Here is a 22,150-nt window from a genome sequence, read left to right on the forward strand (position 1 = left end):
TGTAAATAACTCCAAATATTTCAATGTTTCAAATTATACATGCTCAGTGTCAGTACTAAGTACTCCTGTGGCTGGGTTTAGACCTACACATATGCATCAATGCCGATTTAGTTTGAAGCATTACAATTTCAGTTGAAAGTTCAATTTGATGAAGATGGCGCCGCTCAGGACAGCCATGGTATTTTGGTGCTCTGTTTGTTTTGTTTACGTTTATTAACTTTGCATTCTGCTGTGATACCCGGAGCCCTTTCATCAGAGAAGAGCTCATAAACATCAGGGGAACAACGGCAGTGGATTGAATTCCGACTTTTCTTGTGTCATCAGTGGAATTATTGGACATTCTGGTCAAGGCTTCACTTTCCGCTGTTCATGCGGTGAGACGCCAGAGGAGGGGGAGAAGGTCCGGCACGCTGGTGCGACTACGCCGAAGAGGACACCACATGCCGCTACCAGGAAAATTTCTCTCCAACATGCGCTCACTGTGCAATAAAATGGACGAACTTCGGCTACTGGTGGGGAAAAACAGAGACTTTTATTCATCTTCTGTTCTGTGCTTCATCGAGACGTGGCTGTCTGGATCAATACCGGACTCCGCGCTGCAGCTGGCTGGCTTCCAGGTCTACAGAGCGGACCGTGACATGGAACTCTCTGGCAAAACAAAAGGTGGAGGTGTCTGTTTTAACATTAACAGTGGCTGGTGTAACGATGTGACAGTGATTCAGCAACACTGTTCTCATGACCTGGAATATTAATTGATACATTGTAAGCCATTTTACTCCCCCCGTGAGTTTGCTGGCTACTTTCTGCTCGGTGTTTACATCGCACCGCAGGTTAACGTGCAGGAGGCACAGCGCACGCTGGCCGATCAGATACTGTGGGTAGAGTGGACATTCTCGGACTCCTTAGTTATTGTTCTTGGTAACTTTAACAAAGGAAACCTCAGCCATGAACTCCCCAAATACAGACAGTTCAAAAAGTGTCCAACCAGAGAGGGGAAAACTTTGGATTACTGCTACACCACAGTAAGCAGTGCCTATCACGCCGTCCCTCGAGCTCCACTGGGACACTCTGACCACGCCATGGTTCACTTGATTCCTGCATACAGACAACAACAAAATATCTGTAAACCTGTGGTGAGGACATCAAAGCAGTGGACCAGTGAAGCTGTAGAGAACCTCCAGGCATGCTTGGACTGCACTGACTGGGATGTTTTCAGGACTGCTACCAACTGCCTGGATGAGTATACAGAGGCTGTGACGTCCTACATCAGCTTCTGTGAAGACAGCTGCATTCCAACACGGACGAGGGTGAGTTATAACAATGACAAACCCTGGTTCACAGCTAAACTCAGACAGCTGAGGTTGGAAAAGGAAGAGGCGTTTAGGAGTGGTGACCGTGCCAGGTTTAAGGAGTCAAAGTACATATTTAGCAAGGCGGTGCGAGATGCAACAGCTGTACGCAGAGAGACTACAACACCAGTTCTCAAATAATGACTCTGCTTCTGTCTGGAGAGGCTTCAGACAGATCACCAGCTACAAACCTAAATCCCCCCAATCCATGAATGACTCACGCCTTGCCAACGAGTTGAACCAGTTTTACTGTCGCTTTGAAAGACAATGGGACAGACCTGAGACCATCCCCCGTCACACCACTGATCAGCCACAGTCCACCATCTCATTCCCCACCTCCTCCCCCTCTTTTACCAACCTAGAGAGGGATGTCAACAGACTGTTCAGGAGGCAGAAACCTTGTAAAGCAGCTGGACCGGATTCTGTCTCCACATCCACCCTGAAGCACTGCGCCAATCAGCTGTCTCCGGTGTTCACAGACATTTTTAACACCTCACTGGAGACATGTCATGTGCCGGCCTGCTTCAAAGCCTCCACCATCATCCCTGTCCCCAAAAAACCAAGGACCACTGGACTAAATGACTACAGACCCATCGCCCTGACATCTGTGGTTATGTAGTCCTTTGAGCACCTTGTGTTGTCCCACCTGAAATCCATCACAGACCCACCCCTGCAGTTCGACTACAGAGCCAACAGGTCTGTAGATGATGCAGTAAACATGGCCATCACTATATCTTCCAGCACCTGGACTCCCCAGGAACCTATGCCAGGATCCTGTTTGTGGACTTCAGCTCTGCTTTCAACACCATCATCCCGGCCCTGCTTCAGGACAAGCTCTCTCAGATGAACGTGCCTGACTCAGGTGGATGTGGGTGGATCACTGACTTCCTGAAGGACAGGAAGCAGCACGTTAAGCTGGGAAAACATCTCTCTGACTCCAGGACCATCAGCACCGGTTCCCCTCAGGGCTGCGTTCTTTCCCCTCTGCTCTTCTCCATGTACACAAACAGCAGCACCTCCAGTCACCAGTCTGTCAAGCTCCTGAAGTTTGCGGACGACACCACCCTCATTGGGGTCATCTCTGGTGGGGATGAGTCCGCTTACAGGTGGGAGATCGACCATCTGGTGACCTGGTGCAGCCAGAACAGTCTGGAGCTCAGTGCTCTGAAGACAGTGGAGATGGTCGCAGACTTCAGAAAGAGCCCAGCCCCACCCTCCCCCATCATCCTGTGTGACTCTCCAGTCACCACTGTGGACTTCCGCTTCCTGGGCACCATCATCTCCCAGGACCTCAAGTGGGAACTGAACATCACCTCCATCATCAAAAAGGCCCAGCAGAGGATATACTTCCTGCAGCAGCTGAAGAAGTTCAGCCTACCAAAGACAATGATGGTGCACTTCTACACCGCCATCATTGAATCCATCCTCACCTCCTCCATCACTATCTGGTACGCTGCTGCCACTGCCAGGGACAAGGGCAGGCTGCAGCGTGAGAGAAGGTGACTGGCTGCAATCTTCCTTCTCTTCAGGACCTGTACGCCTCCAGAACTCTGAGGCGTGCAGGAAAGATTGCAGCTGACCCTTCCCACCCTGGACAAAAACTGTTTCAGACTCTCCCCTCTGGCAGGAGGCTGCGGTGCATCAGGACCAAAACCTCTCGCCACAAGAACAGTTTCTTGGCAGATGGCAGTGGGCTTCCTCAACAAGGCCCGGGTCCCCACTGTCAGTGACTCTCATGCCCCCTTCCCCAAACACACACACACACTTTACAACGCTCAACTGTGCTGTATGCTCATGTTTCATGTCAGCATTGTATTATAGTATTATTGTATCTTTTTATATTTGTTTATATATTGTTACATTTTTTCTGATCTCCTTACTTTTTATATATTTATATTACTATTTATGTTATGTGTACTGTAAGCACCAATTCATACCAAGGCAATTCCTCGTATGTGAAAATGTACCTAGCAATAAACCCGATTATGAAAGATTGAGGCCAGGCATTGGAGTGTGTGCAGCCCACACTCCAATGCATGAGTAAGGTGGGAGTGTGTGTACTGGTATGACTGTGTTTGCAATTACACTTGATGATCAGGCTTAAAATACAAGTAATTGAGAATGCAAATTAGATTTTGGGTGCTCCAAACTGGGAGGTGAAGTGGTTCAAAGCGTTTCTTCCCCTTCATTAAGTAGAACTCATTGTTTTAATTACACTTTGGTTCAGCATGCTGCTCCACTTTCTCTGTTATTTTTACTGATGAAAAATAAGCATCTGTGGGCAAGGAAGAAGACTCGCTGTGCTTCTGAGAGGCAAACAGCAGACTTATCTAGATGAAGAACTCTGGCAAACTCCCCATAGTCGCATACATACACACAGACAAACAGAACACACACACACACACACGTCGCTCCTTTTTGTCTCTCACCTTAACACAAGCATGCAGGCACATACAAATGTTAATTCCCATTTTGGAAAGTTCACACATGCGTGCACCTACATGAGACACACTGGGATTAGGCGATAGGACACATGAATCAGCTATCTGTGGGAGGCTGCATGGTTGGCCTGTTAACTGTTTTTGACCAATTTTATTTGAGCATAATAAGTGCCTTTAATGTCCTGCATCATTAGCTTTCAAAGCATCAAACATGTCACAAATAATTAATCTAAAAGCAGAATTTGTGCAGTTACAATGGAACCAGTAATTTGGAGCGTCATTCACTAATAGTGCTTGCTTAGACTGAGTCCTTGGCACAGTATGTGTTTTGTTCAAGGGCTTTATCTAGCTGTAATTTGTAGATGCAGCATGCCAGGGAGCAGAAAGAGCTCATATGGCCATTTTGTTATGATGCTACTTAGATGAGACCGAAGCAGCATCTCTGACTCCAGAGTTTTTCCAACTGAACTCGGGATGATGAATGCAGGAAAGGACAATCATTTTACAGTCAACTGAAGCAACGTGTGTTCTGTCACAGCCTATGATGTCAGCTTTGAGCAGTGAGTCAAAATGCATATGGGCTAGGAGGGGGGAGGGGGGTCAACTGGAAAGCTAGTCAGGCTTGTAAAACTGCCAGAAATTTAATCCCATGTCAAGTATTGGCAGTTCGTGGTAGTTTTGTGTGATGCCTACAAATTCCCATGAACAGTCATTAACCTGAACTTCCACGGCAATTTACAGCGCTGCTTACTGACACAATTCCCATGTTTCATGCAGTGAGGGTATATGACCAAAAAATGCATTGAATTGTGAGGTTGTCAAAGAAAGAATTTTTTTTAAAACGCAGACTACAAGCCAGCACATCCCACTGACTGACAACCACAATGTGCGAAACATCCTTACCTTCATAGGACACCTTGAAGCCCAGGGAGCCACTGGTATCATCTGTCTTGAAATTGAGCCACATCTGGTGACTGGTGCTAACCACAAGGTCTGGTGTGGTCGTACCAGACAGGCTACAAAAAGATACAAGAGGATAGGTTTCACATATAATATACTTGATCTTTGTGCTACATATAGTATGACACAAGGTGTGTCTATTGTGAAACGTGGATCTGCTGTTTCAATTATTATAAGCAGTGTTTGCACTTACTGCGGTGAAATTGGTCTCATAGCCAAAGGCCCTGTTTCCACTGCATTGTTAAATTACTTTAATGCAAGCAACAAAAACACCACCTGATTATATATTTAAACTATCTGACTTTTCCCATCAAAGAAAAGTGTTCTTAAATGGCTACAGGCAAATCCAGTCTAAGATGCTGTTTTTTTTAACCTAAAAGTTTTATTCTAAACAGTCAGGGACAAGAAAGTGGGAAATGAAGGCAAGATCAGTCAATGCCACATAAGTAATTTAATCCTGTTTGAATAGTAATTCCACCCAGCTCTAATTAGAAAGTGTGAAGCTGCAGAGTAAGTGATTAAGGGTTCTAATTTTAGTGACATGGAGGTTGGTGGGAGTGGTAAGGAAGTAAGTAGTGTCTGGATAAGGGTCCATGTGTTTGTCCTGCTCTTGGCAATTATGTTCTTCCCACACAAGGACATCATTTTCCCTGTGGGAAAAATGTTTTTGGCAGATTCACACCAAATTGTTCTCTTCCATTATCAAACTGTCAGTGCACAGTGCCTTTCAAGAGAAGAAAAAGGGAGGATTTGATTGGTTGTGACGGACTACCTATTAAACACCACATTTATGACTGAGCATGCAGGGTTACATACCTCCGACCTTAAAGTTCTGAAAAAAATTATTTCCTACACCCTGCACACGCTTCCTTGCACCACTGAGTCACATAAAATATAGTCCCAAGTTAAACTGTGCTGATAGCTGCAGTATACTCTCTCTCTGGTCCTAAATTGTTCTAGTTTGTTTGTGTGCAAGAGCGCATCCAATCTCAATGACAGAATTGCTCAATCTACTTTCACATCATAAAGAAGTCCATATGGGCAGAGGGAGTCCTTCACTGAAGAGATTAGGTCATTTTCAGAGTTTGTGTGTTGTGCAAGTACACAAAGTGAGGAAAGTGAGGAAGATCTTCTCTCATCAACAAACCTCAAACCTCCTCCCTGTTCCCACCCGGGGCAAGGCAGCCATGCATTAAAATTGATCTATAAAAACTTTATAAGGGTGGTAAATTCCAGCACAATTAATAACAACATCCCGTGAATTGTTATGGAGCATCTGCTAGCGCAAACTCCATTTGGAGACATCAATATGCAGGTCGCAATGCTGCACCACATGGCTGTGATCTTGTTTTTAACACCGAAAAGAGTGATGATTGACAATGTGCTGCAGCATCTATTTTTCATGCATCAGGTGGTGATGAAATGAAAGAGAAATAGTACAAGAGACAGAAAGGGGCTGGAGGGTAAAGGGAAGACAGAGTTGTGCTGCTGGCTGCAGGGAAGTGGAGGTAGAGAAAAGGCACGTGTGCCAAAAAGACGAGAGATGAAGAGGAAAGAGAAAGCAAAACACAACATACGATTACATGGAACAAAAATGAAAATGACTGCTAGAGACAATGGCGAGGAGTAAAAGCCGGAATAATTTAGAGAATAGATGGACGAAAAGATCAAAGCCAAACAGTTAGAGGACAAAAGAGTCACTCACACATGGAAGATGGTCTTCTGGTCTCCGACCACCTCGCCATCTCCCACCGTCAGGGTGTCATAGCCTCGCTCCAGGTCAAAATCCTCAAATGTCAGCTTGATCACCTGGACAACAGTGGGGACATCGTCGAGACAACCGTAAATGACAGATGCTTGAATGCTCCTGACACCAGCTGCAGAGGAGAGACCTCTCCCCATCTGTGGCTTTCCATCCTTTTATCCTTCCTGCTATCATCTGTCAATCTCTTTTGAATATTTGTCTGGCACGGTTCCATTTACACATATGCAACAGCTGTGGATATGTTGTACGCAAAAACATTTATTGTTATCAATGTATTTATTTTCTTGTAGATACATCATTCATGAGTCATCATTCATCCAGTGTAAATTATCGGCGTGGTCCAGCCACAGAGTTGCTGTCGATACATATGTGACTGTGTGTGTATATTTTGAGACTTTCAGCCTGGTGATTATGAACTCTCTCCCACTAATCAAATATCTAATTGCCTGCCAGACGGTCTGCATGACCCCTTCTCTTTGCTCATCAAATCAGCAGGCTGCAGATGCCTTTGTGGCCTACTTAGCCAGACTTACAATGACTTTAGGTGCATTAGGAGAGGTGGCAAGGGACTTGAGGTTGTCCACAAGGTGAATATATGCATCATAAAGGTGACATAAAGGTTTCAAAAGATTTATGTATTGGATTTAAACAGTGAGGGGAAAAACAGAGCTATTCATTTCATCTCATCTCTATGCTGCAGGTGGGAGAGTGGGAGAAAAGGTGGCTCAAGGTAAGAAAAACATTAAATGTGCCCTAGCTGAAAGAAGCAAGGGGCAACTCTAATGAATACAGACAAACAAATAAGGTTCCATTATGATTGTGAAAAATGTTGATTAAAATAAAAAAGGCAAAACAGCAGGGTAACATGGGAGACTAAAATATAAATAAGTAAAAAGCAAAGCAAAGACTGTCTTTGTCTCCTATTTTAAATTGGCTGCCACTGATTCCCACCAAATTCTTAATGTTTTCAGAGGACTGAGAGAGCCAGGCCTAATGAAAAAGCTTATATAAATGCAAATTGCATTCTGTCCTATGTTAAACCAAGTGCCTAATGAAAATTGCCAAGGTGGAGAGAAGAGATGGATGGCGTGTAGGCAAAATAGGTCAGATCACTCGATAAATAGAGTTTCATACCACAAACTCATCTCCCATCTGCCAGCCAACAGGTGAGGCACAGAAAAGGAAGGAATAAACAAAAAAGTGGGGAAAAAGCACAGCAACCATAAATATACTTTATATTGTTTGCAATCTCTGACGCCAAGTCTGACATTTTGGTTGTTTCAGAACAGACACCCGAGTGTCCCTGACACTGACTGATAGACGCGAAAAAGATTGTCAACTAAAAACAGCTGCATTCAATACCTTCAGGAAATTATGTAGGAACACCACTTGACAAGAACCCACATTAGTCATGATGCCACAAGGTTGCATTTAGGTCTAGAAGAGCTGTGTCACGTCCTACCCAGTTCCGCCTCAGTCTCCTGCCTGACCTAACGTCTCCTCTGGCTGGGCCTATGTGCACAGGCAGGAATAGAAGCCCATTACATCTCTAAACAGAAAGAACAGCCTCACTCCATCTTCATCTGGACCAGACACAGCGAGAGACAGCCCAAAGTACCGTTGTCTGTTTCAGCAGGCTGCCTGCCGGGTATGCCCAAGGGTGTCTGTGTGTGTGTGTTTGTAAGCATGCAAGCAAAGGGTGGAGTTGGGTGGGTGTGCATTGTATCTGACTACCCCCTCAGCCTTGCCTCTCTCCTCACGTAGCCTCTCCTTCACTCTGCGCAGTGCAATAGGACAACAGATTTGTAAAACCATTTTGTTTGAGTTCAGAGAAGGATCTTTGGCAGGGAAGCAGCTGGGTGGCCTTGAACACAACACAAAGTCAATGGTCTGAATAGAGTGGCTATGACACTTTCATGATATCCTCTGAGCATGCTCTCAAAATCTCTCCATTACTCTTCTGTCCGTTTTTAGTCTTTTCTTCTCTCCCTCACCACAGGTGTTTCTAACAACTCTCTTTGTCTTCTGCTGGCTCAGTTCCAGTGCACCCCCTCCTCCCTCCTTCATTTTCTTTATCTCTCACATTTTTCTAGAGCCTCTGTCAAACGGTTTTCAGCAGTCCCCCAAAATGTCCTGTATAAATGATCAAAAGCGTAAAATGAGTCATGTGTGTCAGAGAAGAGCTCCCTCTGGGGATCCTCTCTAACTGGTGCAAACACACCAGTCAACTGATCTTCAGTTTGCTGGAAACCAAACACACCACTTAACACACCACTGGAAACAGGCTGCTACAGTAACAAAGCTAAATCAGCACTGCACTGTTGCTTAAATCACGTTTGACAACTTCTACCTTAGACATGTCTGTGGCTGTGATGACCCAAGTGCAGTTAGCATTGTTGTCATACTGGACCGGGTAGTTTGGAGATGTGATGACACCACTGGGTCCTCTCAACTGGCCTCCACACATTGGTGCTACGAGGGAAGACACAGAGAGAGGCAAATGTTTGGTCAATGACAGTTTAAAACACACGGGTTCTCATTTACAAAACCACAAAAGACATAGCATGTGTCAGAACATCTCCTGGATTGCATGTTAAATCTAGTCATGATGCTGTTTGCTGGTCGTGCCGATTCATCCCTCAACCACTTCAGCCTCTACCTGTTAAGGTTTCTCATTACTCATACTTGCAATTGTATTTCTTTCCTGATGCATAATGCATAACCAATATTTTATTTGTGTTTTCTGTATTCTGTTCAAAACTCTCAACTCAACATTTGCCAAGCGACATGGGTGGCATCCTAAAAAGCAGAACTGCCAAATGCAACAGTGTAATTCAAAATGCATTTGTTTAAAGAGGTGGTATTATCCTCATTTTCAGGTTCAAAATCCTATTTAGGGGTTGTACCAGAACAGGTTTACATGGTTTCATTTTCAAAAAACACCATATTTTTTGTCATACTGCACATTGCTGTAGCTCTTCTTTTCACCCTGTGTTGAAGGCTTCCTTTTAGCTATGGAGTGATGCACCTTGTCTCAAAATGATTTTTGTTGGGAGTTGCACATGCAAAGTTCCTAGTTAAGGACTACTAGCTAATCAGAAGCAGAGAAGGGCAGGTCAGGAAAAGGCCGGTAATAGCCAATCAGAAAGGTGGGTCAGCGAAAAGACGGTAAACAGCTTCGATTCAGCTGTAAGCTACATGTTGCCGACCAGGTTGGCAATTTGGACTGGAGCAAGAGTGGTGAGTTAATAATCTGTAACAAAAGTGTCTTTCATCCATAAAGTTTTAACTTAGCTCTGTCTCTACATCACAGTAACAACTTCATGTCCATTGACTGCTTGGAGGGTAGCTAGTGTTTGGAAGGGAGAGGAGAGGTGTGCTGCAGCTCAATGTTTTTCATGTCGGAGTAGTCGCTCAGCGAGCATTATGACACGTATTTTCATTGTGACGTCACAAGAAAGGGAAGTAAAGACTGGACTACAAACAAGCTGTTTTCAGGCAGTTCAGAGCAGTGTTTTCTGTGGGAGATGGGAACTCCCTTTGGGGTGGACTTTGGGCTTTTTCACTTTGCAAACCTAGTACATGCACAAAAAAGATATATGACTCAATAAAGGAGAGGGAAAAAGCCAAAAAACATAATACCACCTCTTTAACTTGAGGTTCCATCAGCGTTCAGGACTGAACTGTGAGCAACCATCGCTTTTGAAAGTGGAAGCTGTTTGGCAAGTGCTTGGTAATCATAACTTGTTCTTTTTTAAAACCATCCTCAAATTATGAACCAAAGTGCCATCTAAACAAAATCAACTGCTGTGTACCCGCTAAACACTTGACTTGCCAATTTAGTGTGGCACCATGGAAAATAGACTAATGAAAGATTCAATCAAACGCATAAATCACACAGTTTTTCCCACAGGTCTAAAATATATTGGGAAGTTGGTTGGCGTTTTGTTTTTTGTTAAGGGTGTTGTCAGGGTGATTTATTATAACAATAAAACAAAGTAGCTCAGCCATTAATGTCTTAATGATCCTCTGCCATTGTTAAAATGTTTCAAAATAAACTTTATCATGGAAAAAAAGTAGCAAAACACAAACAGATGGGATATTCTCACTGAAAAGAGAAGGTGAGCAGTTAGCAAACTAAGCTTTAAAGGACAGTGTGACTTTTTATTGAGGCCTGAGGGTGACTGCATGGCAGAACTGTTAAACACTCCTTCAAATTAAAGCAGAATTTCTAATGACTACTTTAAAGGAAGTGAGTGTGTACGTGTGTACATATGTGGGGTATATGACCCAAAAGTATTTGAAAGGGCCTGAACCAGCTACCCAGATTTTAATGAGTAACGTCTACAAGAGGTCCTTTGGGTGTTCAAGCCCCACTCAGTGGCTCCATGCTCCACCCCTCTCCCACCAAATCACCCCTATTAAAATGTAAAATGAACTATGGCAAAGTTAAGGGGAGAATGAAGTAATTAATTTGAGTTGTGCTGGCAGTGAGGGTGACCTTAATGAAAATAATACAGCACAAGTCCACTGAAGTTATCATATCCCCTCCTATTTTTTCTTGCTTGATACACTCCATCCTGTGTTAAATGATAGACATGAAGGTGCAGCAGGACAGCAATAAAACTCCATGACTGCAGCAGCTCAGCGTGACTATGAAGAAAGAATGGACGAAAAGGGAACCGTGAATTTCGTGTCAGGAAAATGAATTTGCAGCCAGATATGAAGTTTTTTTTCCTGTGCTAATGATAGTGCTGTTCAATTTAATGATGACTAATGCTAATTTAGGATACAGATCTTCAGTTATTCCCAGATACGTTTAATCTTCATTGAGGCAGAACAAAGCCACAGTACCAAAGGTTAAGTAAGGATGATTGATGTGATATTCTTAAAGGACAATTTCAGTGACATTATTGCGGATGTTATGTCAATCTTCAATGTTGGTTGACATAAAACAGAAAACCAATCTGAATGTGATACTATGGCCTGTATTAAAAATAAATAAATATTTTGTCATGTTTTAGTTCAAAAAACTACAGAAGACAAAAGTGTCAGTACAAGGCCTTCAATACTATGTTTGTGATGAATACCAGTATAATTTTCTGAAATGCAGGTAACTGACAGTGACTTAGTTGAGACAGAGCACTATCATACCCCCCACCCATATAATCCCTCTGAGTTCATGCCCCCTCTTCTTAGTGCTGTAATTAAATTTTGGTACAATCAAATCAGTGTAAGACAAAAGATAAAATGTGGGTGCCTGTGGAAAGCTGGGTTTTTGAGAGAACATTAAATAAAGTGGAGTAGCAAAAATGGCCTAAAGGTGATTTTAAAGGGGATAAAATGGAAAAATGCTGCAGATGATTACATTAGACAAATCTGTCATAGATTACAGTGTTCAAAAGCTCCGAGGGAAAACTGGTGCAAAAACTCCTGACATAGATCTTCCTACTGGGTAAATGTGAATGAAAATCAAACAATATGTAAATCTATTGTAAATGAAAATCACAAATAGTTCAAGGTTAGTACAGATCCTGCCACTGACAAACTTACCTCAAAGATAATTTCATATAAACTACTCTGTCAATGCACCTTCTGTTGTGATGGATCAACATCTCAATCTTAGAAATGTTTGGTATAATTATCTCAAACTTTTTGAGTTTCAAGTCACTCCGCACTTTGTAGTTACAGAGCCCTTCTGGAGTAACGACAAAGCATTTAGTACTGTTAAATCAATGAAACAAATAATCACCTACCACATTTTTTTTGGCCACTTAGGGGCAACAGAAGTTGTGAAGACAACGTTGACATAGCATCACTTTTTAAGCTCTAAGGGAACAGTACCACCAACTCAAAGTAAAATATAATGTCCTGCTCCAATGAATACACTTCATAAGCCAGATACTCATCAATTCAACCAATTATTGTACCAAAAGAAAAAGTCAAGAATCAAATCTACTCTGATTAAATCATTTCATTGAGGCTGAAAACGAAACAGAGGCGCACATAAGCATCACGAATCCCTTACAGGAAGCCCGACAGCTCTTCCTTCCTGTCACACAATGGTCAGAAGTCAAGAAGACATGACTGATGGGCAGTACTATGCCAGCATGGCTAAACAGCAGGAAGCAAAATAATGCTGGACAAAGGTGAAAGTCAGGCCAGTCACAATGAAATGGTGAATATTGAAACAATAACATAGAGGAAAAATAAGAAAAGAGACTGGGCACCTACACAAAATGACAGCACACTCACAAGCAAACACATCAACATCAGGGCACCTGAGTATGAAAATGGAAATGGAGGTCACATTGGCACTTCCTCCATTACACATGTGCATAGAAGGACAACACACATGTCAGTCCTTACCTCTGCAGATGGGCCGATCATCGCTCCAGCCTACATAGCTGTCTGTCACTCTGAGACAACTGATGCTCTTTGAGCCCTGAAGTTCATAACCCTCGTCGCAGGAAAAATGCACTGTGGCTCCTCGCCTGCAGTTAAATTGCATACAGGTAAAACACATCAGCATTCACCTTTTCTGTAAAAAATCTCTATTTAGCAGTGGGAGTGCAGATGAGGCAGGGGTAAGGAAACAAACGTTTACTGGGGGGGGGGGCATATATTTTGTTAGACCAGCTGTGATTTCTAAAAATGCTGCTGCATTGTGGGAGGCAAATGTTACCAATTTGTCTGTGTTACAGTTGACCACTGAGAGACAACAGCTCTGACAGAAATGAAACTCTATAATCCCACCGGTAATACCCCCATCTCACAGAGGCAGCCTATTAGTGTGCAGTGGCTCAAATGGTAAGGTATTTGTTTTAGTGTACACATTTGTCTATCTGGTTTGGTTGCAGTGGGTTTATGGAGCATGACATTGGGTAATGTGCTCTATGCTGAAACACATTATAAGATGCAGTCCCTGATTTTTTTATATATGTAGCACCCAATAGTGTCCCCATATTCCAAAATGTCCTCCCAGCTCACTACTGATTAAAATTTGATTTTGGGACTGAATCTGAAAAAGCACAATTTCAGTACTGTGACATTTTTAACATTCTGAAATTCCCTGACTAATGAAGGTTGTCCACTTATTATAATAGTTCATTTTTGACATCTAAAAACTAAATTAGAAAATGACTACATCCAAGACACGTTGGAAGTAGAACTAATTAAAACGCGGATATTTTACCACAAGACAACTGAACTGACAACAAAGTACTGCAGGAGCACAATCTTAACAGCAAACTGTCAGAGCACTCTCATACCACTTACACAAGTTAATTAGGCCTTGACGATTAAATTAGAAAACTGAAACTCTTGTGTTGACGGTTGAAGTTACTTATTTGATGAATTGTGACAAAAGTCACATAAAAAAATTATTTAGGCTCTTGATTGCAATAGCTGCAACAAAGTACAGGCAGACATTACCTTATATACTTGTATAGCTCAAGGTCAAGGTGTAAAGCTAATTTAGCCAAGTTGGGTCATCACTTGTCTTAAAGAAAAGTAAGAAACCTGATAATATTTAAAAAAAACAACTTACTGTCTGTTCGTCACGTTGTGTCAATCAGCCTGTTCTTGTTCAGGAATCTTTCATCTATTCAAATTACACTTACAACTTAATTAACTGCTGCTAAAATCATCATCCACTTTCTTTTACCTGAAGTCTGAGCCTTTTCTTTTTCCTCGATCTGGGGTCCCTGGGTCTGGACACATGTTGTGTCCCTGTGCTACACCCATCTGAGACACTAAAAGGAAAACAAAGTGAAATAAAATGAGTAAAGTACAGATTGTTCAACAAAAGAAAGTCTAAATTAAATATTTGATCATGAAAATGTTTAATTTTGCCACATTAAGTAAAATGTACATACTCTTGAGTCACACAGTTTCACAAGCTAGTTGTAGTGCACTCACCTGGCCAGTGGGAAAATGGTAATGAAGACAGTCCTCTAACCACACCCCAACTTTATCAAGAGGAAATAACTGAACTGCCATTTGACAGGTGGCGGGACTCCACATAAGTTGCCTGTATTGCTCAAGTTTTGCTAGATGTCTATGTGAAAGTCTTTACAAACATGTTTCCTATAAGTAAGCAATATTAAGCCTGATTGTTATGAGTTTGTTTGTTGATTGCTTTCTGCCCTCTAGTGGTCAATGGTCACTTAATGCTATTGCATCGTTACAGATCACATTTAAAGATAAAAAGGTTGATGTGTGGTAACATCTGCTGTAGTCTTTTCACGAGCAGTGTTATATTTGCACTGCACAATCCTTTCTTACCAAGTACATTATATCCCAGTGCACATTCCTGGTGGTGTTCTGTTCCATCATGTCACTGGGTGCAAAACAGTGGAAGGTAGAGTGGCAAAAGGGGTCAAATAAACTTGGCCAACCAGGGGAGCCCATCTGACTGACTGGGAGGGGTCAAAGGTCTGCAGGGCCATAGCAAGGTGACACCTGCTCATTGGCTAGGGTCCCAATGTGAGGCAAGACAGCAATTAATTTAAAACGAGGCTTACTGGTGTCAGCAGAGGCAATAAAAGAAATGGCAGCATAAAAGAATAATGTTAAACTTATTGTTGAATAAAGAGAGGAGGAGGACAATGTTGACGATCTCAGGAATGTGTGACTGTGATGTCAGGTTATTCACATCTTCATAGGAGATACTGTTTGGCTTAATACCCCAAAACAAAACTATATTTGATGCAAACATCTTAAGGTTTAGAATTCAATGAAAAATCCATATTGGATTACAGCACCAAACAGTTATTTAGTGACGGAAATGCAGTCTAGCAATTCAGGTGTTTGGTGGTAGGGTTGGGAGTGGTAATTTAATTTAAGTATTGTCATTTAGGGGATCTTTTATTTATCGAATACTGGGGCAAAAGTTGCTTTAGATGTGAAGAAAGAATACCAGTATCAAATTTCTGCATGCTACAAGCTGATCCATTAATACATTTAAATAGATTATTCATTTTGATGAGGTTCAAATAGTAAGTTAAGAAGATGTCCTTAGTTTTAATGATTTTGACAGTTTATGGTGAGAATTTTTTTTTTATGATTTTCACTTGAAAACACACTTTCCATAATGTGCCTGTATCTCCATTAGTTGTCACAGGCAGCCAAAATGAGAAATAAAATAAAATAATGGAGACAGGAAAATGTAAAGTGGAAAAAGGCGAAAATAAAATGCATTAAAGCAATGCAAATAACAGGAAAGAAGAAAAGGGACATTTCTGAGACATACAGATTAAAAGCAAAAGATAAAGTGGGAAGTAGAAGTGGATAAAATGAATTGTAAATGGCCTTGAGGCAGGATTATCATTAATGCAACTCTTTTTTTTGTTGAACAGGTTGTTCTTAAACCCTTCGACATCCATCTCCTTGTGTCACTCTAGTAGTCACTCCAGTCGGGTGAATCATGGCTGTGAAGCTGTTAATGTTACAGATGCTCAAAGAAAGCTGAATGGGATAATGAACAGTGAGCTCAGACAGAGCGGGAGACAGAACAAGGGCAAGGAAGACTGCAATGGCGAAAAGAGAAACCAATGCAATTACTGCTGTCCATTTGCTACAAGAACTGCATCTCTAGCACAGACTGTGCGTCCTTTGTGTCTGTCAGCATTCACCCCGTTCTCTGCCCAAGGAGTAGAGGAACAAATGTTTAAATGACTTTGAACAAGAGTTGAGACAGGTTAAGAGCTGAAAAGGACTGTCTGGCATCTTCTCCAATAGAATGACACAGAAGTTGTGGAAATGGCATGCTTGACTCACTTGTTTAAGTAAATTTATGCAAGGACATATGAAGTTCAATTCCCACTGCAGCTATACTTGCTGCTTATGATTGAGAACAATACTTAAACCCTTAACAGTACTGTAGACTAGGGGTGGGAATCACCAGAGGCCCCACGATACGATATTATCACGATATTTATGTTGCGATTCTAAATATATTGAGATATATTGCAATTTATTACCTTTTTCCAACTTCCAATTAGGTTCCTAAAGTCAAACTTTGTCAACATCTGTTTATCTAAAAAGATACATTTCTCTGTTTGGTCCTGTTAAGTTTTCTAGTGGACTAAAAAAGCAATAGATTTCATTATTCTAGTACCAAAAAGTTAAAACTCCCATCTGCAATTTATATAATAAAATATCAATACTTGGCATCCGTGTATCAATACAGTATTGCCATGGCAAATATCACGATACTATGCTGTATCGATTTTTCCCCCCACCCCTACTGTAGACTTATACCATGATAGCCACTGGTGTCAGTCTGCAGTTCAGTGAGAAAAAGCTTTGCATTGGTAGCTAGTGGACAGCTGAGGCCATTCCGTGAGTGATATACTTAGATATAGAAACTTTTCTCAAGCCACAAGTTATGCTTGCTTTCCTATGACGATGCCAAATTTGAATGCATTCCATTTTGCAACATTGTGCCTGTTCTTCAAATGCATCTTTTTAAGGGAAAGGTTGAGTGAAACTTTTCATTCCAGGCCAGTTTATTTGCAAAACTCTGTTGACACACTTACACACTGATATCTTGTGGTGGTTGTCTTTGCTAGGCAACATCTTTACACCCCGAGACTTAAGTTCAGTCATCTTCTTCACTGTAGAGGAAAACAAAATAGAGAGACATATAAGTTAGCAGAAGTTGCAATAATGACGCCCACACATTTCAACAGTGGCTAAATGTCTGCAGCAGACACAGTATATAATATATACTGTTCCATACACCCACTCCGCCTATGTTCACAGCAGTTTTGACAAAGCAATTAAATAAAGTCCTGCCCAAATAAGAAAATGACAATGATAAAATCCACCTTTAAAGGATCTAGGTAAACTGTAAAAGGTATAAATTTAGTTTAGCTCAACAACGTACAATTTCTTTGCAATCTTGTGGATAGAAGGGCGCAGGGAATAAAATTATTAGGATTATTAGAAGGTAGGGTATGTGAGGAGCTAAACCACTCATTTCTATTAGTGCTGGGCAATGATTAAAATTTTTTAGCGCGATTAATCGAATGATTTTCTGCGATTAATTGTGATTAATCATGTAGTTATGCACAAAATTGAATGATGAATTCTAAATTAGTGTATTGCGCACTTTTAGTTTAAATGTACTGCTGTATACCAAAAGTGCAATAACATGTAGTTGCAAACACTTAAAACAAATAAGGTGCTTTTTACCAGCAGTATTCCCTTTACACAGTAGCAATAAAATATTTCTTGTAAATCTAAATCTAAACATTAATGTAATCAAATCAAATATTAAACCAAAGCTATTTGCCTCTGCCAGGGCATTACCTTTTATCTAGCTTGTTAAAGCAAGTTAGAGACCAGAGCCACGATCATAACATAACAGGCACCTTCTGAGCAACAGGTTACCATATGAATCTGTTTTCTTGTTTTTTTTCTGAACAGCTATCAGCAGAAACATTTTTCTTTTATCAGGGAGCAGCAGAAACAGTCTGTGTTCAGTAGCAAGTGTCCCTGTTAGAGTGAGGTGAAGGCGTCGCCTCACGCACATGCCGAAGTTGAACTGTCTTGAACTTTTTGTACGCGACATGCAGCACAAATCATTGGAAGAGAGACTGATCCTCGCTGTTTGTGAGTTTCCAGAATCTATTACTGTTTACTAAATAGGAAATCACCAGGAGGGAATTCGCATGGCAGAGCCGCAAAACTAGATGCAGGCCTATCAGGTAAAGTTATGTATAATTTTAACTTAAGTTAAATAGGCTACAGCTGTGTAGCGCACAGAAGCCATTTCCTTGGTTAATCTCCATAGAGCGCCTGCTGTTTACTCGCAGAGTGCTTGTCTCCCTTTCTGATCACCGGAGCACAGAGCAACCGAGCAAGCGACTACGTTGTGATTTTAAGGACATTCCTAAGACCGACATCTTCCCCAATACTAATCAGCATGCAGTGTGTAGCTATCCACTTCACTGTGGCATTTGTTCGCTTGTCTGGCTTTTGTATCCAACGTAGTCTGCCGAAGCCTCCTCTACTGCTTGTTTGGGTGGATGATTTGCAGGCTGATCAACATCCCACCCCTCCCGTGAGTGACCCGTGGTTTGACTGTATGTGTATTCAGAGCCAGTAAGCAATGGACTTTCAAAATAATGATAATAAAAACTGCGTTAAGGTACGATAAAATTATTTTTGCGTTAATTAATTTGTTGATGCGATAACACGTGAATGTGCCCAGCCCTACTTTCTATAGAAAAAAAAAGATGACATTTAAATTGAGTTTCATGATAATTGCAGAGAAAATAAAAAAACAAAGCCATCATGGCAAAGAAAGAGGCTCATCAAAATGCATATTTATTCATCAATTTCAAAAACACGATCAGCATTGTTGGCGCACCCCTTCACACTCATCCTATTTAATTACTCTGACGGTTCCTGACAATGGAACTTTACTTGCTCGCGCGAATGTGTTTTTATCCTTTGCTCCGATTCAGCCTCATTGTAATTCAAAGCTAATCTGAGTCATGTGTCAAAACGTCTGTTTATGATGTGCCTGGAATAAAAATCACAATAAAGAAGCTCTTTTCAGATATGTTCCCCTCGTGATAAAAGCAGGAAAACAGGTATCATTATGTTTCTAGTAAGGCAACTGAGCTATTAGATGATGGGCTGTTTCCTGCGCCACGTAACACGAAGGACACTGAAGAAGAAAGTAAAATAAATAGAACCAAAGAACATATTCAACCAACAGTCATGTCATCACTCCAACATGCTGCTGTTGTTGAATCATGGGAACTGTCATGATGAGAATGGCTGGTGCGGGATGAAAGAGTCGGTGTTTAATCTAATTAAAGTATTAGTCCCCCCCGTTTCTCTCTGATCTTCTAAACATATTTATCATTGAACCTGTAAACCCATAGGCTCAATGCATTTTCTTTTCCATATTCTTCATCCCTCTCTCTCTTTCCTTCTTTTTTCTCTCTTCTCTCTCTAATCTCATCATTTCTAAGATTCCCAGTGGATGGCTGGAGGTGAGATCTTCTTTTTTTTGCTCATACCTTCTTAGAGCTGACCCCTGAACTTTCAAGAGTAATGGGAAGGGAAATGGATACAAGAGAGACAGATTTAGGATTTAGTGTGTGTGTGTGTGTTTCTGAATCTTTGTACAATTGTGTAGCACTCTGAAAGCAATCACAACTCTTCTGTCGCTACATGCCCGTACAGTTTAAAAGCTGGCAAAATCTTGAAATACGTCATAAGAATTTAAGAAAATGTACACTTGCTTTCACTAGCAACAAGATGAATGATTTTAGTCTAGCAAGCTGAATTATTTTCTTTATTGGCCTCGATAACATGTTAATAGTTTCCCTGTTCATGTTGAATGGTGTGAGTTCATCCTCTACGGAGTTCATGTGTTTCATTTCAGGGCTGTCAGTAACTAGATTTTTATTAATTCCGGAGTCAAAGTGGGAAACTATGAACTATGGCCACTGTATGACTAAGCAGAACTATGTTCTGATTATGGCACCAGAGAAAAGTTCAGTAGGTCACCATTAATATAAGGATTTATTCCAGGGCTGACTAAGACTATTTAAGTCAAATATCATGGAAATCCAGCAATGATTGGAGTTATGCTTATCTGTACAAAGTTAAGCCACACACACAAGATAGTTGAGAATTTGATCTTATCGTAAATTAAATCCTTTGAAAATATCAAATTATCAAATCCACTCTTTCTCTTACCTTGGTACTGGGCACTGAAACCTCTCAACTTGTGGTTGCCATCGGAGGTAAAGTGCAGTCGAAGCCAATTCTTGCTGCTAATAATGGGTGAGGGAAGGTTGGGTCCAGTGAACCTGTGGACACAGAGACAGACAGAAGAGTGCCTTAAATTATTAAGCCTGTTAGCACATGAGCGTGTTAACATGCAAATGAGAATGTAGCAGATTGCACACTGCAGTAAAATTTAGCATAAATTTATGGCTAAAGGCTAGCATCTGAGGCATCGGTCTAAGCACTGATACACTTCCTTAGTAAAAGAATCTGCCTGTTTCTCTATCATCTCTTATTCACTCTATCAATTGCCATTTCAAGAGAGGTTTGTGCTTACTTGTGCCACAAAGCAATTATGCAATCCATCAGATTTCCAATAAAGTCAAGCCCAATGGCAGACAATATATTGCAGAGGCTGGCAGAACCTGCCAGTCTTTCGAGTGATTGTCTTGTTTGTTTATGGTAATTGTACTAATGTTTCAAAATTAATGTGGCAATGACTTCGAGATGTTAAAATGCTTCACCTTTATGATCTATTAAAGGGAAGGGTCTGGTACTCAAGGGGAACTGTAATGTTAACGACTCTTAACCAAACCGTGGCACAATAAAAAATGAGACCAGAAAAGACCCGCATTGGCATTTGCATTGGGAAAGGACACTCCTTTTATTGCTTTGAAAAAGCAAAAGTGAATTAATACTTCACAAACAGTTATAATGCCTCCTGATCTGTATGGTAATGAGGGTTGTTGCTTAGCAGGCACTTTTTCAGTCGTTAAAACCCAAATCATTTGGGAACACAATATGTTTCCAGCACGCACACACTCATGTACACACACACCTATGTGTGTGCACCTATACGCTTAGGCAGACATTTGCACAGGCGTGTGCATGAATTCCAATTCCTCATCTGTAAATTACATTTCCCCAACACCTCCAAGCAGCTCTCATTAATACCAATGGAAAAAAACATGGGCACAGAAAAAAAGCAAAGAGAAAGCAATAATTGATAATATAATTAAATAAACCTGTGACAGAAAGGAAGAAAAATGTATGAGACTTATTTTGCAAGCTAATAACTACTCTTCTTTGAATGCAAAAACATTCTTGTGTTCTGATGCCACAGGGACAAAAGTATAAAACAGCTTTAAGCATACAGCCCCAACCAAAAAAGACAGGGATCTACTAGGAAGATATATTTAGTTTAGTGAGAGTGTTTGGTGGGGATACGTGACTGACTGCACTGTAGAGCTCTCCTAAGATCAATTAAAAGCGTGCAGGTTTATGGATGTAGAAAGGATTAGCTTTCATTTTGATGAAAACAGACCACCCTTCGTTTATACTGTAGGTAGTAGTAAGCTATCGCTGCAGTGGGGCCACAGCCTCACTGTATAGTAGTTTCCATTAGTTCAGCTGAAGTCACCTGGAGGGTCGGAGAGAGAGAGTGAAAAGGATTTTTGAAAGAGTTTTAGGCAGCAGGTAGGACAAAGCGCAAGGGAGAAATAAGACAATGAGAAAAGAGAGATGGTAGATCAAAATGTCAGTGATTTGGCTTTTTTAGCCACACTGCGGGCAGACATCAGGAAAATGGAGCAGAGAGTAGAAAAGAAAGTATGTCACTGATGAAGCTTAAATAATTCTCTTGTCTCGCAAAGCTGCTTCCAGCGTGTAGCTGGTCTGCCCGTCATTCCCTCACTTGTAAGACAGTGATGCCAATGACCTCAACCCTTTGTTAAGAGATTTCCACTGAAGCAAGCATTCACCAATCAAACAGTCATGTTCAAGACAGAAAAGGTTAAGGTCAAGGTCAGGATCACGGCTGGGGTTGACCCTATTTTCTACCCAGGTGAAGGGGTGTTAACCTCTCAGTTCACTAAATGAGA

General features: G+C 41.4%; 1 protein-coding gene across 4 annotated transcripts in view; it reads right to left on the reverse strand.

The window, feature by feature from the left end:
* Nucleotides 1–22,150, reverse strand: part of csmd2 (CUB and Sushi multiple domains 2) — a 253,342-nt gene that overhangs the window by 119,995 nt on the left and 111,197 nt on the right. For 3 of the 4 annotated variants that reach the window (XR_006826279.1, XM_046058105.1, XM_046058104.1), the window contains exons 1-7: nucleotides 20,241–20,352; nucleotides 17,057–17,134; nucleotides 14,182–14,269; nucleotides 12,885–13,009; nucleotides 8,866–8,987; nucleotides 6,456–6,559; nucleotides 4,694–4,806 (exon numbers count right to left, since the gene is read on the reverse strand). Coding sequence is in view for 3 of the 4 variants with exons in the window: in XM_046058105.1 (XP_045914061.1) it covers nucleotides 4,694–4,806; nucleotides 6,456–6,559; nucleotides 8,866–8,987; nucleotides 12,885–13,009; nucleotides 14,182–14,269; nucleotides 17,057–17,126 (622 nt within the window). In the remaining variant the exon portion in view is untranslated. Of the gene's footprint in view, nucleotides 1–4,693; nucleotides 4,807–6,455; nucleotides 6,560–8,865; nucleotides 8,988–12,884; nucleotides 13,010–14,181; nucleotides 14,270–17,056; nucleotides 17,135–20,240; nucleotides 20,354–22,150 lie in introns of those variants that run through there. The other variant, XM_046058106.1, reaches the window with a different exon arrangement.

This window comes from Micropterus dolomieu, linkage group LG09 (assembly GCF_021292245.1).
Source record: "Micropterus dolomieu isolate WLL.071019.BEF.003 ecotype Adirondacks linkage group LG09, ASM2129224v1, whole genome shotgun sequence".
Taxonomy (NCBI): Eukaryota; Metazoa; Chordata; class Actinopteri; order Centrarchiformes; family Centrarchidae; genus Micropterus; species Micropterus dolomieu.